The 15037-nt window shown below is 41.2% G+C and overlaps 1 protein-coding gene across 5 annotated transcripts; it reads left to right on the top strand.

The window, feature by feature from the left end:
- The first annotated feature begins 78 nt into the window (after nucleotides 1-78).
- Nucleotides 79-11006, top strand: Znf248 (zinc finger protein 248). 5 transcript variants are annotated; one of them, XM_042696365.1, is made up of 7 exons: nucleotides 79-159; nucleotides 2331-2433; nucleotides 2530-2571; nucleotides 2984-3110; nucleotides 3364-3459; nucleotides 6567-8098; nucleotides 10123-11006. In XM_042696365.1, the coding sequence occupies exons 3-6, from the start codon at nucleotides 2557-2559 to the stop codon at nucleotides 8066-8068; spliced, it is 1740 nt and encodes a 579-aa protein (XP_042552299.1). In that variant the 5' UTR covers nucleotides 79-159; nucleotides 2331-2433; nucleotides 2530-2556; the 3' UTR covers nucleotides 8069-8098; nucleotides 10123-11006. The 5 variants fall into 5 exon arrangements, with proteins under 5 accessions (XP_042552299.1, XP_042552302.1, XP_042552298.1 ...); XM_042696364.1 differs by lacking the exon at nucleotides 79-159 and adding an exon at nucleotides 553-600; XM_042696368.1 differs by lacking the exon at nucleotides 2331-2433 and having other exon boundaries at nucleotides 83-159.
- Nucleotides 11007-15037: the final 4031 nt, after the last annotated feature.

The raw sequence follows: 15037 nt of genomic DNA, 5'->3' as shown, positions 1-15037 counted from the left end.
AACGTGGCCCACAAACTCCATCCCAACGCCGGGCCTCAGGGGCGCCCCTCCCTCTGCGCATGCGCAGACAGCCATCCTCCGACTCGTCCTTGCCTGGTCTCCGGTCCCTCGTGGGAAACGATCCCCGGCGTCGGGGTCCACACCGCGAGGGAGCGGCAGGTGAGCCTCGGGGAGAATGAGGGGGGTTCGTGGGGGTCGGGAGGGGGCGGGCAGGAGGCAACCGGTACCCCGATGGGTCTGAGCCCCTCGGACAAAAAACAAAACCCGTGTACGCAGTTGCAGTACGGCTCGGGCATCACTGCCCCGGGAGGGCGCTTGGGTCGCCTCGGGGGACGAAGGGCTAGACTAACGGGGTGCAGGTGCGCCTAGGGCCCCGCGGCCAGCCGGCGGCGCGGAGGCACGGCTGTGGGAGGGAAGTGCGCACGCGCGTTGCGTGCGCTGGCCTCCGAGTGGGGGGTGGGGCGGAGCTGCGGAAAGGGCACGCGCGCCCGTTTGTGACGGGCCCAACGCATGCGCGGTTAGCGCGTGACGTATTGGCGTGCGCGTCGCGCTGGAAAAGGAAAGGGGGCAGGACTGCCCGGAAGAGAGCGGCTGAGCCAGGTCGGGTGTGAATGGATTACTGAGATTAACGCTCGCGAGATTGTGTCCTTTTTTTGTTTGAAATGCGGATGTCAAAAATCCTTAATGCCTTAGGTGGTTTTCTTTGCCCCCCCCCTTTAATTTAGCTGGCTATTACACTTATTTCTGCTGTGTGTCATAACCTGAGAGGGTCCCAGGAAAGGGACTTGGAGTCGCTCCCTGGGCTCCCTGGGCTTGGATGGACGCGGGGCGTGCCCTGGCAGTCACCAGGGCCCTTTCCTGGCCCGACATGCTCCATCCCAGTCAGACCTCTTTGACGTCTTGCTCTTTTGTTGTTCATTGTGTATAATCATGACACAGTATCTATCTTGAAGCCATTGAAGGCTCTGGGACTACTAGGTTAAGAAGAGACAGGTGAGCTGGAGCTGAGGGGTGGGTGCACCACAGCCGCACTGGGGAGCCTCGGTGGAGCAGTGTCTGGCTTGAAAGGCTTACCAGCTAAGCTAAGGAAATGCTGTTATCACCCCTTCCTAAAAACCCGTTTCTTCATATCCTGGAGCAGCAGCTGTCCCATCCAGTGGTGGCATCAAGCAGATGTTGAAGTTCTTGCTTTCCTGGCTTTATAGGCCCACGGGATGATAGGACCTGCAAGGCGGGTCCTTTGTAGTGCAGCTGTTTTGACTACTGAGAGATTTAAACATATATGTCCCAACTGCAAAAGCTAGGTGACATGCACTTGTCATCCTAGCTGAGGTGAAGAGGAAAATAAGAGGATAGAGATCCAGTCAAGTCCAATTAAAAATACACACACACAGACCTAGCTGGCTGCCTATGGCTCACATGTAATTCTAGTTACTTAGGAGGCATCGAATTGAGGATCATAGTTTGAAGATAGCCTAAGCAAGAAAGTCCATGAGACTCTTCATTTCCAATTAAGAAAAAAAAAAAAAAAGCTGGAAGTGGAGCTGTTGTTCAAGTGCTAGCCCTCTAGCCTTGAGTACAAAGCCCACAGACAGCACCCAGGCCACGAGTTCAAGCCCCAGGACCAGTACACAAAATGAAACAGGAACCTATCTCAAAACCATAGCACAAAGTGTTGGAGGTGGAGGTGTAGCTCAAGTACTAAAGTGCCTGCCTAGCTAGGGTGCAGCCCTGAGTTCTAATTCCAGTGCAGCCAAACAGGATGGGAAAAAAAAAATCAAGTTTCAGAAAGTGACTTATTTCAAACACATGATTTGTTGATACCAGAAGGTTAGAACTCTGGTTTACAAATTCCTGGGACATTGGCATTTGTTTTGCCACTTAAATCACAGTTAGTCTGTGTGGTGGTGTTGTCGCTGTCTCCCCTCCCTCCCCCTTTCTTTTCATACTTAATTGGAGACGTCTCAAGGACTTTTCTGCCCAACCTGGCTTCAAACTGCTACCTTAAGATCTTGGCCTCCAGGGTAGCTAGAATTTCAGGTGTGAGCTTCCAGCACCCAGCTTCAAAGTTAGTTTCTTATTAAAACATGCCTTTGAGAAATTTAACATAGCAGCAGAACATTCTAATAGGCTGTCACTCTACCATTTGAGCCATTCCATAAACTTGGATTACCTGACCCTAGGGATTAGTGATGTTTGCAGGTAAATATTGATAAACAGGATGGCCTGAGGTTTTTTTTTTATCTTCAATTATGACAAATCTATACTATTTCCACTTTTAGATTACTGTTATTAAACTCATTTATGTTTTCAATTTTTCTGTATCACAGAACCTAAATTGGTAATAAATCAATAAGAAACAAATGTTTACATTCACTCAGTGAAAAAATATCATGTCTAAACTCAACATATATCAGAGCCACACATGGACATGTAAGTATTATATGGACCTCTATAGGCAGATGAATCCAGGAACTGCCAAGCAGGCCAAGTCTCTCCTGACATCCTTCTTCCTTTCTTCTCCATCAGCTCTCTCTCCTCCACCAAGAGCAGAAGATGAAAAAATCCCAGGTGAGTTTTCTCCCACTTCAAAGTTTGAAAACCAAAACAAACCAAAACCACTGACCTGTCTTCCAGAGGTCTTGTATAACTCACTTTTCTGTATACACTGCTGGTTCTTGCAGTGTTGGTTTAATAAGTGCTCATAAGTTTGTGCTCATAAATTTGTGCCCTCATCAAATGTTGAGAAAAGGACCTGTTTTGTTTTTGTTTTTTTTTTTTTACTTGTAGTCTTAGGAACTTGGGTAGTTCCCAGCCTGTAGTGGAAACTCAGTTTGTATAAGATATTCAGTGTTATTCTACATAATAAGCATAAAAGGAGGGGTTCTTCTGCCATTTCTTGTAAACTAAAAAAAAAAAAAAAATTGTCCTGCCAATTCTTTTCTACATCACAACTGCAGAGAGAAACACTATTCTGTTACAGGGACATGTGTCATTCAAGGATGTGTGTGTGGACTTTACCAAAGAAGAATGGTATCTCCTGGACCCTGCTCAGAAGATAATGTACAGAGATGTAATTCTGGAAAATTACAGCAACCTTGTCTCAGTAGGTGAGTTTTTTTTTTTTAACATGGCTTCCAATCCTATGCATTTCTTAGTTGCTGAAAGTGAAGACCCTGTTGCTTTCTGATTCAAGTCAGACTGAGCTCTTTGCCTGTGATAAAGAAAGTGTTCTTTCCAATCTTTGAGGATTATATGTTTGGGTACCTTTTTTGAGCAGCTCCTTTGCCTTCATTTTTTTTTTTTTCAGAGTGCACAAATCTAAGCTGTTTGTCCTCCACCTTATGGTATTCTGTTTTACAGGGCACTGTGTTACTAAGCCAGAGGTGATCTATAAGATAGAACAAGGGGAGGAACCCTGGATACTGGAGAAGGGGTCCTCAAGCCAGAATCACTCAGGTGAGTCATTGAATCCACAGGCAGGTGAAAACAAGAGGAAATTAATCTTCAGTCCTTGGTTTAGGGTTTGTTACCTGTGGAATATTTTTCAGAAATTCTTTTTCACCCCAGATCTTTAGAATTGACCAAGGATGGTTGGCCCACATCTTGCTGTCTTATATAATTTCCTTGTATGAGATTCTTACTCATAAATGCTTTTGTCTTTGACATTGTAGAGTGATTTATTTGTACATGGCATCCAGTCAACTGGCTTTAGGTTTTTGATTTCTTTTTCTCAGTTTCTCTTTATCTTTTAAAATTATTCACCATCGATTTTCTTTTAGACAGCTGGCATATATTCATGCACTTCTTGCATACATTCAACTTAACAAAAATATGATGGTGAATAGTCACTGTGGCTCAGTTATGTTCTAGGCAATTAACAGAATAATATCTAGCTGGGTACCTGTAGCTCATGCCTGTAATCCTAGCTACTCAAGAGGCTGAGATATGAGAATTGTGGTTCAAAGCCAGCCTTGGCAGAAAAGTCTGTGAGATTCTTATCTCTGATTAACCAGCAAAAAATCCAGAGGTGGGGTTGTGAGGACAAAATAGCCCAGTGAGAGAACAAGGCTCTGAGTTCAAGCCCCAGTCCTACATTTGAAGGAAGTACTGGCAGGAAAGAATGGAGGGAGGCAGGAAGGGAAAGAAGGAAGGAAAGAGAAGAGAAAGTCAGGAGAGAGAGAAAGGGAAGAAGAAGGAAGGAGGGAAGGAAAAAAAAGAGAAACATTCTCTAGTATCTTGTCTTTCATCCTCAGTATTTCACCTCATTTGGTAGAGGTGGAAATGATTCACATGGACCTCACTTTTTTGGAACTGTTATTTTACCATCTCAGAAGAGGTAGAGGAAACAGGTCTAGTAATACATGCTAAGAGGTAGATTGCAACAGAGGGATTTGTTGTATTTACAGTGAATTATGTAAAAAGTAGTATCTTCTGAAAGACAGCATACATAGGATCTTACAATGGGTGGATGTTTAGCGACTTTTTGGCTTTCATGTTCTTACAATCACTAATGCTTATATTATCAATCTAAAAAAAATTAAAGTAGCATTTCACTGAAGGATGTATAGGCTTCAAGGAGAAGAAAGGCTGGAATGCCTTTAGTTAATATACTTTTTAACTAAAGGATACATTATTGGGAATGACCAGTATATGAGTCTGATATCTAGCTGGAACCACACAAAGGTACTTTTAACAGACTTGCAAATTTTTAGTTTGAACACATAATGTGAATCAGTTTTGCAAGGTTTTATTTATTATTTTTTGGTCAGGGTAATAACTTTTATCTATTGTCATACACATACATACACACATATACACATATATATGTAAACCTATATGTGTGTATATATTATATTTATGTATTTATATCTATATGTTTTTCTTCTTGCCAGTACTGAGGTTTGAACCCACACATGCTTGGCTTGCTTGCTCTGTTTGTGCTCTACCTAACTTGAACCTGGCCTCCAACCCAGATTTTTTCTAGTTATTTTGGAAATTAATCTCATAGACTTTTCTGCCTGGGGCTAGCATTGAACTGTGATCCACCATATTTCAGCCTCCTGAGTAGATAGACATACAGGCATGAGCCACCTGCACCCTGGTCATAGATTATTTTTGAACATGTGATTAACATGTCATATGGATAGCAACAGTGACGTATAGCCAACAATTTTACGAGTAAGTATACTGAAGATCTAGATACCATATACAGAAGTATTCCTGTGGACCTCACAGATTAGGCCAAACATTAAAGCAGAGTCATAAATGAGAAACCTACAAATAAATGCAGATTTGAACACCTGTGTGTAGTGACAGATGTGTGTGTGACATACTGTAGTAAGTAGGTCATGGGAAGATGAGGTATAAACTATGCTCTGCCTCAGCCAAGCTTAATTCTCCCTCCATTATATTTCACAACTACTCTTTATTAAAAAGACAACTGTGGGGCTAGGAAGGTGGCTCAGTGGTAGAGCGCTTGCCTTGCATGCATGAGGCCCTGGGTTTGATTCCTCAACACCACATAAGCAAAAAGAAAAAAGCCGGAAGTGTCGCTGTGGCTCAAGTGGTAGAGTGCTAGCCTTGAGCTGAAGAGCTGAGGGACAGTGCCAGGCCCAGAGTTCAGGCCCCACAACCGGACACCCCCCCCCAAAAAAAAGACAACTGTCACATTTACTGTGAATTTCCTGTCTTTTGTGTAACTTTCAGATTATCTCCATCCCCTGCTTATCCTATCTTCCATTTATTGCACTTCATCTAGCATGTTTTTCCACCAACTTTTGGAAACTCCACCCTTGTCAATAAAATTAAAGAAAAAGCTCTTCATCCTGGGCTTTCAGACTATTCTCTTGAACCTGAGGAAGTTGATACTTATAAAACTTTAGTTTGGTGTTAATATATATTATAGAAAAGAAGCATGGCTGGGCGCCGGTGGCTCACGCCTATAATCCTAGCTACTGAGGAGGCTGAGATCTGAGGATCACAGTTCAAAGCCAGCCTGGACAGGAAAGTCCGTGAGGCTCTTATCTCCAATAAGCCACTAGAAAACTGGACGTGGTGCTATGGCTCAAGTGGTAGAGCGCTCGCCTTGAGCTGAAGAGCTGAGGGACAGCGCCCAGGCCCAGAGTTCAAGCCCCATGACCAACAAAAAAAATGAAAAGAAGCATGGACTCTAGTGAGAATCTACTCCAGTGATCTTGGTGAGAGCAGTAAGGACATATCTGTTACCACCTAAGCTTGTTCATTTTCTGAAACTTTGGGCTCCCCAATTTTTTCCATGTTTATTGGCTCTGCTGGGCTCATCTTAAAATAGTGTGTGCGTTTCTTGACTTTTTTGAATGAGCCACTTGGATTCCCTGGGCTGTAGATTTTATTTGACATTTTTATATCATTTTGAAGTTTATAAAGTGTTAGTCATTGCCCTTTTTTTCTGATGAAAGCTAGAAAAGTTTCCCTGAACTCAATCATACCAGGAAACTGGGTCTAAAGCAAAAGAATTGACTGGATTAGAGCCTTTGTGTCCAAATTCACCAGAAATGTGTGATTATTTTTCTCTTTCTTTCTAGAAAAGAAATGGAAAGATGATGACCTATTAGAGAGCAGCCAGGAAAATCAAGATGAACACTTTTGGCAGCTCATAGTCACCAACAACAAACCAGTAAGTGTAGAAGGTGGTGATAAACTTAGGAAAACTTTGAATCTGGACACAGACCAAATGTCTTCAAGAAATTGTCCCTTTAAAATATGTGATACTTGTGAAATGAGTTTGAAAAATATTTCAGATTTAATTATTAGTAAAAAGAACTATTCCAAAAAGAAGTCTGATGAGTTTAATGTATGTGAAAAATTAGTTCTTGATATTAGATCTGAAAAAATCCCTGTTGGAGAAAAATCTTGTAAATACAACCAAAAAAGGAATATTCTCAGACATCATCAGGACCTCATTCAACCAATTTTTGACCAGCCTTTTATGTATAATAAAAATGGCCAAGGCTTCCATGAGGAAGCCTCCTCTTTTACAAGTCAGAGATGTCAGATAGGGGAGACACTCTGTAAATACACTGAATGTGGAAGAACCTTCATTGATAGCTTAAAGCTTAATGTATCCCAAAGAACTCATTGGGAGATGGAGCCATATGAATGCAGTATTTGTGGGAAGCTCTTTTATGTGGATTTACAAGTTGGACATCAGAGAGCTCCTTCAGAGGACAGTAATTATGAATATAATGAATTTGGGGAAATCATCTGTGACAGTTCAACTTTCATCATCCACCAGGGAGCTTACACAAGAAAAACTCCCCACGAGTATAAATTGAATGACAAAGCTTGGGAAAAGTCAGCCCTCTTTAAACATCAGATAGTACACATGGGTGGAAAACCCTATCCATGCCCTGAAAGTGGGAATCATTTCAGCAAGAAGCCACATCTCCCTCAATCTCGGAGAGCTCATTTGGGAGAAAAAACCTTTGAGTGTGGTGAGTGTGGTAAAACATTCTGGGAGAAGTCAAACCTCACTCAGCATCAGAGAACACACACAGGTGAGAAACCCTATGAATGTACTGAATGTGGGAAAGCCTTCTGCCAGAAACCACACCTCACCAACCACCAGCGAACACATACAGGAGAGAAACCCTACGAATGTAAGCAGTGTGGAAAAACATTCTGTGTGAAGTCAAACCTCACTGAGCATCAGAGGACACACACAGGGGAGAAGCCCTATGGATGCAATGCCTGTGGGAAGTCCTTCTGCCACAGATCAGCCCTGACTGTCCATCAGAGAACACACACAGGGGAGAAGCCCTTTATATGCAATGAGTGTGGGAAATCCTTTTGTGTGAAGTCCAACCTCATTGTACATCAAAGAACTCACACAGGGGAGAAACCTTACAAATGTAATGAATGTGGAAAAATGTTCTGTGAAAAATCAGCTCTCACTAAACATCAAAGAACTCACACAGGGGAGAAACCTTATGAGTGTAATGCATGTGGCAAGACGTTCAGTCAGAGGTCAGTCCTCACTAAACATCAGAGAATTCACACAAGGCTGAAAGCTCTTTCAACATCCTAAATGGTCAGAAGCCGACACAACACCTGTTAGGTTTGTTATCCATGTTTTAAAAATGAGATTAGGGAATTTGAAAGGATGCTATGTGTACACCAGAGGGGAACCAGGAAGATGACACAGAACTAGAGGGAATCAGGGAAAAGCATATAACAGCGGGACCCATCAGTTGCACTGGACATTGACCAAAATGAACTAAGCAACTCAATGGCAGCGATGGGAGGGAGGGAACAAGTGGGAAAGAGAGAACAGCTGATGCTATGCAAAACAAAAGAAATGTACATATCACCCAATGTGAAAGAAATAACCATATTGCAAAGCTCATAGAACTCAAATGTTACAGACCATGACAGACATTTGCTCCAGGAAAGTTAGAATGTGTTTTTGACTTTAACTGAGCATCACTATCCCACAATACTGTGAAATTTGGGAAATTATGTAACCACTTAATCACAATAAAAATTTTGGGGAAAAAAAAGGATGCTAGGAAGTAACTTGAAAGTAGCATCTTTTAAAATAATGGAAAAAAAAAATAATGGAGTGCTTTCAAGAAAAATTTAAACTTTTCATTGGAAATTGTACAAAAGGGAAATAATGTGTTTAGAAAAAGTCTTTAGAATTTATACTGCTTAATAACATCTTCCAATTGTGATACCAAAACTGTATTGTAAATATAATGTGCAATATTTATTTTATCCATAGTCATTGTGGCATCTGAAGCTAAAAACTGAATCACAGTAGCATTAAACATGCATATATATGAAGAATCCCTGATGTTTTTAGACTTTATGTGAGTATGTTAGTGTAAAAGAAATTTGGGGTGGACTTGGTTTGTATATTAGAGCCCAACATGGTTATGAGGAGAAAATATGAACTCCTAATTTTAGTAACTTAAGGTATATATTAATATTTTCCATACTAAATACCACAGTGTCTTTATAGGTTAATACAATTATATATGTGTCTATACATGTGTGAAGTGAATGTATGTACTTATATGTATGCATAGGTAGATATATGTGTATACTCATACCTGCATACATTTGGTGATGTAATGTCACTCCTTGGTGAATTTTCAGGAATTTGTTGAGCCAGTTGGGAAACACAGTTATTAAAGTTCATAGATCAGTTGTATTAAGAGCAAAGGAAATACATTATCTATCACTTTCTAATAATGTTGCTGCTTTTCACTGTCATCTTTGTGGATTGGATTTCTCTTGTTACTGGCTCTGAATGGTCTGTGTCATGTTGTGCTATTGCTCACATCTCTTTCTGACATGATACACACACCATCATGTTGGTAGCTAGGCCTTAGTTAGAATATTTATACAACGGAAATTGATTAACTATATGTCAAGGGTTTATTTTATCAGAGAATCTGTTGTCTAATATTTAACTAGCATTTCTCTGAGTATGTATGAAAATGTATGTGGCAGATTTAGAGTACAAATCACATGCCCATTTTTCTACTTCCTGAAATAGCTAATGGCCATTGGCTATTATTACTTACCTGCCTCATTACGAAGGACAACTAAAGATTGTGAGGTTTTTAATTACCTCTGAATCAGCCCGATTCTAAATACTAGCAGTCTCTATAGCTTGTATAGTATATTAAGTGACACAGAATTTCAGCAAGAGCTATATCATCTACTTTGGACTGCTTTCTGGCATATCTGAATGAACATGGCCATTATTACCAAACTAACTTTTCAGTTAAGAAATCAAATAGTATTTTTCTGAGGTTTTATATGACAACATATAAATGTTGTCAGTAACTATGATGTTTTTTTATGAATACACAAATATACATCAACTCTAAACATCTGTACTACACTCTACAGATTAAAAATGGCAACATTTTATGGAATTTTACTTTCAGACTCTTAGCACTTCATTGTGGACCTATTTAAGCATGATATATATAACCCTCAAGAATTGTGTATTTATATGTACAACTATAGACTATCACCGTTTCTCTGCCTCTGTTCTGTTGTTCCTAGTGCTTCTGGGAATACACAGTTCTAAGTGGCCACCTACTTCTTCCCTGTTCCTTCCCACAGTTGACTTTGGGGGCACGGGGAGCAATGAATCCAGATTAGATTACAATGGAAATTCCATTTGAGCCATTTTGTTGGGATGAATATGTGAGTAGTGAGAAGTTCAGGAAATACATCAGTGTTGAAATATTGTCTTGACATGGTAAGATGTAAGAGACATCTTCTGGTTTCCATGTCTGTGATACAAGTTTATAATCTGGGTTCGGAAGATGAAAATTTGTGAGAGGAAAAAGCTGGCCCAGACATGTCACTGAGCTGCTCAACTCTGTAACTCTTCCATTCTGGGACTTTGTCCTGACAGTGATAGTAACTGTTCCTTGTTTATTCTTAGGCCTGTGTGACACTTAACAGCTGGAAGAATTTCAGCTGATACAGAGGAACACTTTTCTAAGTACTACATATAGTGATTTGGGAAATGAATTTCTTTTCATAAGTCCCTCTCAGGATGATTAAAAAAAATAAGCCATTGGTTTCTCTGATGAAAATGAAGTACAAAAATTTTAATGGCAAATGTATTACAGTGGTATGGACTAAGAAGAAATAATATTGAAACACCTCAAAAGTGGTACCTATAGGAAACCATTTCCATGTTAAATCCTCAAGGGATGAAGATGGAGACAGCATTATCAGATTCTAGCAAGAGCTGATATCCTGAAGCAGACACCATCAACCTAGCAGAATTATGGCACACATTGCTAGAACCTTCCTTTGAAGAACCCAGCCAGAGATATCTACAGGTGAGCCCAGGTGGGCACAGAAGGGTGGAGGGGAGTCTGCACAGACAAAAATGTAGCATAAGCTAGCATAAGCCAGTATGGTGCTTTTAATTTCTGTAAATTCCTATGTAAAAGGCGCAGTATTAGAAATAAAGATATTACTAGTTGGAAGCTAAGTGTTCCCACTTCATTGTGCTTTCATCTTGGCATAAGCAGATTCTCTTTGGAACTTTGTCTGTAGATAGACAAATCTCTCCTTTGGCCTGTATGCAACAGATGATAAATTTCATTATTCATATATATCTATGTGGTGTTCCTTATATATGGTGTGAGATGAGCTCAATGTTCTTCCAAATAAACTTCCAGGTGACTATGCAGTGTTGAACAAATTTACCTTTCTTTCTTTCTTTCCTTTTCTTTTTCTTTCTTTCCTTTTCCCTCTCTTTCTTTCTTTCTCTTTTCTCTCTTTTCCTTCTTTTTCCCTCCCTCCTTTCCTTCCTTCCTTCCTTCCTCTCTCCCTCCTTTCCTTCCTTCTTTCCTCTCTCCCTCCTTTCCTCCCTCCCTTCCTCCCTCTTCTCCCTTTGTTGCTTCCTTCCTTCGTTGCTTCCTTCTTTACTTCCTTTCGTGCCAGTCCTAGGGCTTAAACTCAGGGTAGGCACTGTCCCTGAGTTTTTTTGCTCAAGGCTTGCACTCTACTACTTGAGCTACAGCTCAAGTCTTTTTGGTGATTAATTGGAGATAAGAGTCTCATTCTTTCCTGTCTGGGCTGGCTTCAAACGATGATCCTTAGATCTCAGTCTCCTAAGTAGCTAGGATTGCTGGTGTAAGACACCAGCACTTGGCTAATTAACCTTTCTCTTGATGTGGCCATATTACTATGTACTTAGAAAATTTTATGGGTGTTACTTTTGTTTGCTCAGTGTAACTTTTCAACATTTTTCTAATAGTGGAATCTGTCTCTGTGATCAAAGAGTAGTCTTTTACTGGCCAGTCTTAGTATTGCTCCAGGTATGTGTTCCAAATTAGGCCAGTAAGAACTCATTCTAGAGTACTTTGATTGGGGGAGTTATCATATATTTGGTATAGTTTTTGTGCCAGCTCTGATGTCAAGAAAATTCACTTGCACTGAAATCTACTATCCAGGGTCTTTGGGTGCCAAGCCCATAATTGTACAGCTCAAGCCTGTAATCCTCACTACTCAGGAAGCTGAGATCTGAGGATGGAGGTTTTAAAGCCAGCCTGGGCAGGAAAGTCCATAAGACTCTCACCTCCAATTAACCAACAAAAAGCTGGAAGTTGAGATGTGGTTCAAGAGATAAAACACTAGTCTTGCATGAAAAGGCTAAGTGAAAGCACCCAGGTCTTGAGGTCAAGCCTCAATACTGACACCAAAAAATTACCAAGTAAATGGTAATAAGTGCTATTAAGACAATTTATAATAGGCAAAGTTGTCTGAGAGATAGAGGAGGCCACATTGAGAGAAGAGCCAAGTGGCTATTTGGAGGAAGTGGGGAGTGGAGGGGGGGGGAGAGAAAGAGAGAAGCAGAGAGACAGATAAGCGTTGCATGATTGGGTGGGGGGGGAGGATGGGAAGGGGAAACAAAGGAGGAGGCTACAATGCTTGATAAGAAATGGACTCATTATCTTGCCCATGTAATTGTAACTCCTCTGTACAGTATTTTCACAATTAAAAAGAGTTGCATGAACACCCTACTCATCTTTAATGTACATCAATATTTTGTGTTGGTCTACATTCTTTTTTTTATTGTGAAAATACCGTACAGAGGAGTTACAATTACATGGGCAAGATAATGAGTACATTTCTTATCAAGCATTGTTGCCTCCTCCTTTGTTTCCTCTTCCTATCCCTTCCCATCTATCTCCCCTCCCCCACCCCCATCGGTCTACATTCTAATCAAAGAAATTCTTGTTCCCACATACTAAACCACACACAAACAGCTAGGATATCCTCTGGTTCACTAGTGTACAAAAACAGAATGGGAACTGTTGGGTTATAAATTTATACCTAGACCTTTTTTTCAACTCCCCAACAGCCTGGTCTTGAGATTGGGGTCCTCTTTTCTGTGTTGAACTTGCCCTCCCTTATTCTAGTGCACCCTGGCACTTTCCAGCCAGAATGTCCCTGACATAGAACCATAACATCTGTGAGGTCCACCCACAATTATCCCTAGTCAACCATCTCTGCTTTCTGTTCCTAATTTGTAGACTGCAACTGTGCCCATCTTGCACATTCCTTAGTATTCCTTTCTCAAGAAGACTTGATTATCACACTGTATTTCCTGTCTCTTCATCTGCCACTTCATCCCTGGGCACTCACACTCAGCCTCCTCCTTTTATCTGTGCAGGCCTCCTTTTCCCAGTCTGACCTTTGTGACCTTACATTTCAGGACCCCACACATACTGGAGAAGACTTCTGACAAAGAGCTATACCCCCAGCCCTCAGAGAGGGTAGTCCCCTCAAGCTGGGCACAAGTGGCTCACTCTTGTAATACTTGCTACTCAGGAGGCTTGAAGCCAGCCTGGGCAGGAAAGTCTGTGAGACTCATCTCTAAAAAAACCTGAAGTGGAGGTGTGGCTCAAGTGGTAAAAGTGCTAGCCTGAGCAAAAAAGCCCAGGGACAGTGCCCAGCCCCGTGTTTAATCCTCTGGACCAGTGCATGTGCACACACACACACACACACACACACACACACACACACACACACACACAGTCCAAGACTCCCTTCCACTACCTAAGGAGGTTAGAAATTATATTATCAGCCCTCCCACATCTGGAGTCTACAATTGGGACACGTTTCTCTTGGAGCTTGTTTTCCGCATCTACAAAATGGGGAGGAGAATAATTCATCTGTAAGAGCAGGTCTCTCACTTGCTTCCAATAGCACAGGTAAAAATTCTCCTTTTACCCGCCTTTCTAAGAAAGCCCAAGTCCTCAAAGAAGTAGGGAGTTCAGAGTTCTATATACTCAAGTCCCAAAGGAGGATAGTAACACCTAGCTCTTGTGGATCTCTACTCACATTCTTTCAGACATGGACCTTAGATGAGCTTGGAGCCATGACAAGTAGAAAGTGATAAGCTGGCATCCATGACATGGTCAGACTTCTCTAGGCAGCTTAGGACTGGTGCTCCTTATGCTGTGGTGGCCTTACCAGCAAGCCAGACTGGGAGAATAAATCTGGCATTTGACAGGTGAATGGTCTTCAACCCCATTGGTGCTCTCCTAAATAACTTGGTATGGGCCTTAGCCCATACCTTGTAATATATATATATATATATATATATATATATATATATAATATACATAAATATACATTATCTATAATTTTAAAAATTTATACTCTACTGGAATCTTACATGAATTTGTTTTAAAAATTAGAAATATAGTAAAAAATATTAAGTCTTGGCCTTGATGTCTAAACAAGGATAATTCACATAAAGATTTTGTAATTAGGGATGGGTAGCTCAGGTTTGTGTAATCCTAGCTACTCAGGAGGTTGAGATCTGAGGATTGCAGTTCAAAGGCATCCCAGATAGTAAAGTCAGAGACTCTATCTCCAATTAACTACCAAAAGAGCTGTAAGTGGAACTGTGGCTCAAGTGGTAGAGCTGTAGCCCTAAGTAAAAACGAATGAGCTTAGGTACAGTACCCAGGCCCTAAGTTTAAGCCTTGGGACTGGCACATACACACAAAAAAGACTATCATTAGAGCTGAACATCAGTGTATCAAGCCTGTAATCCTAGCTACTTAGAAAGCTGAGATTTGAGTATCCCAGGGCAAAGCTACTCTAGGAAGAGAAATCCCAGAGACTGTTATCTTCAATTAACCACCAAAAAGCTAGACATAAAAGTTGCTCGAGTGGTTGGTTCCAGCTTTGAGTGAAAAAACAAAGAATTCAAGCCTTAGTACAGACACATACGCACACCTACACACAAGATGCTTACATAATGTTAAAATCAAATTATTTGTAACGTAGACCTGTGTTAAATGATACAAGACTAAGAGTTTAGTTAGACAATACATGGGTGAGGGGCCAACGTTGAGGAAGCAAGGGCCACTGAAAACCAAGGCTTAGGAAAGTGGCCCATGCGGTGGACACGCTCGTCTGTAAAGCCCCACTTGAACCACAACTGAGACAGACAATCTGGAAAACAGCTCTCCCACCAGGCTTTTAGACTCCGGGG

Source organism: Dipodomys spectabilis, unplaced genomic scaffold (genome assembly GCF_019054845.1).
Source record: "Dipodomys spectabilis isolate Male_0828 unplaced genomic scaffold, ASM1905484v1 ptg000207l, whole genome shotgun sequence".
Lineage (NCBI taxonomy): Eukaryota > Metazoa > Chordata > Mammalia > Rodentia > Heteromyidae > Dipodomys > Dipodomys spectabilis.
The sequence above is the reverse complement of the archived record's forward strand: the minus strand, read 5'-3'. Positions and strand labels throughout refer to the sequence as shown.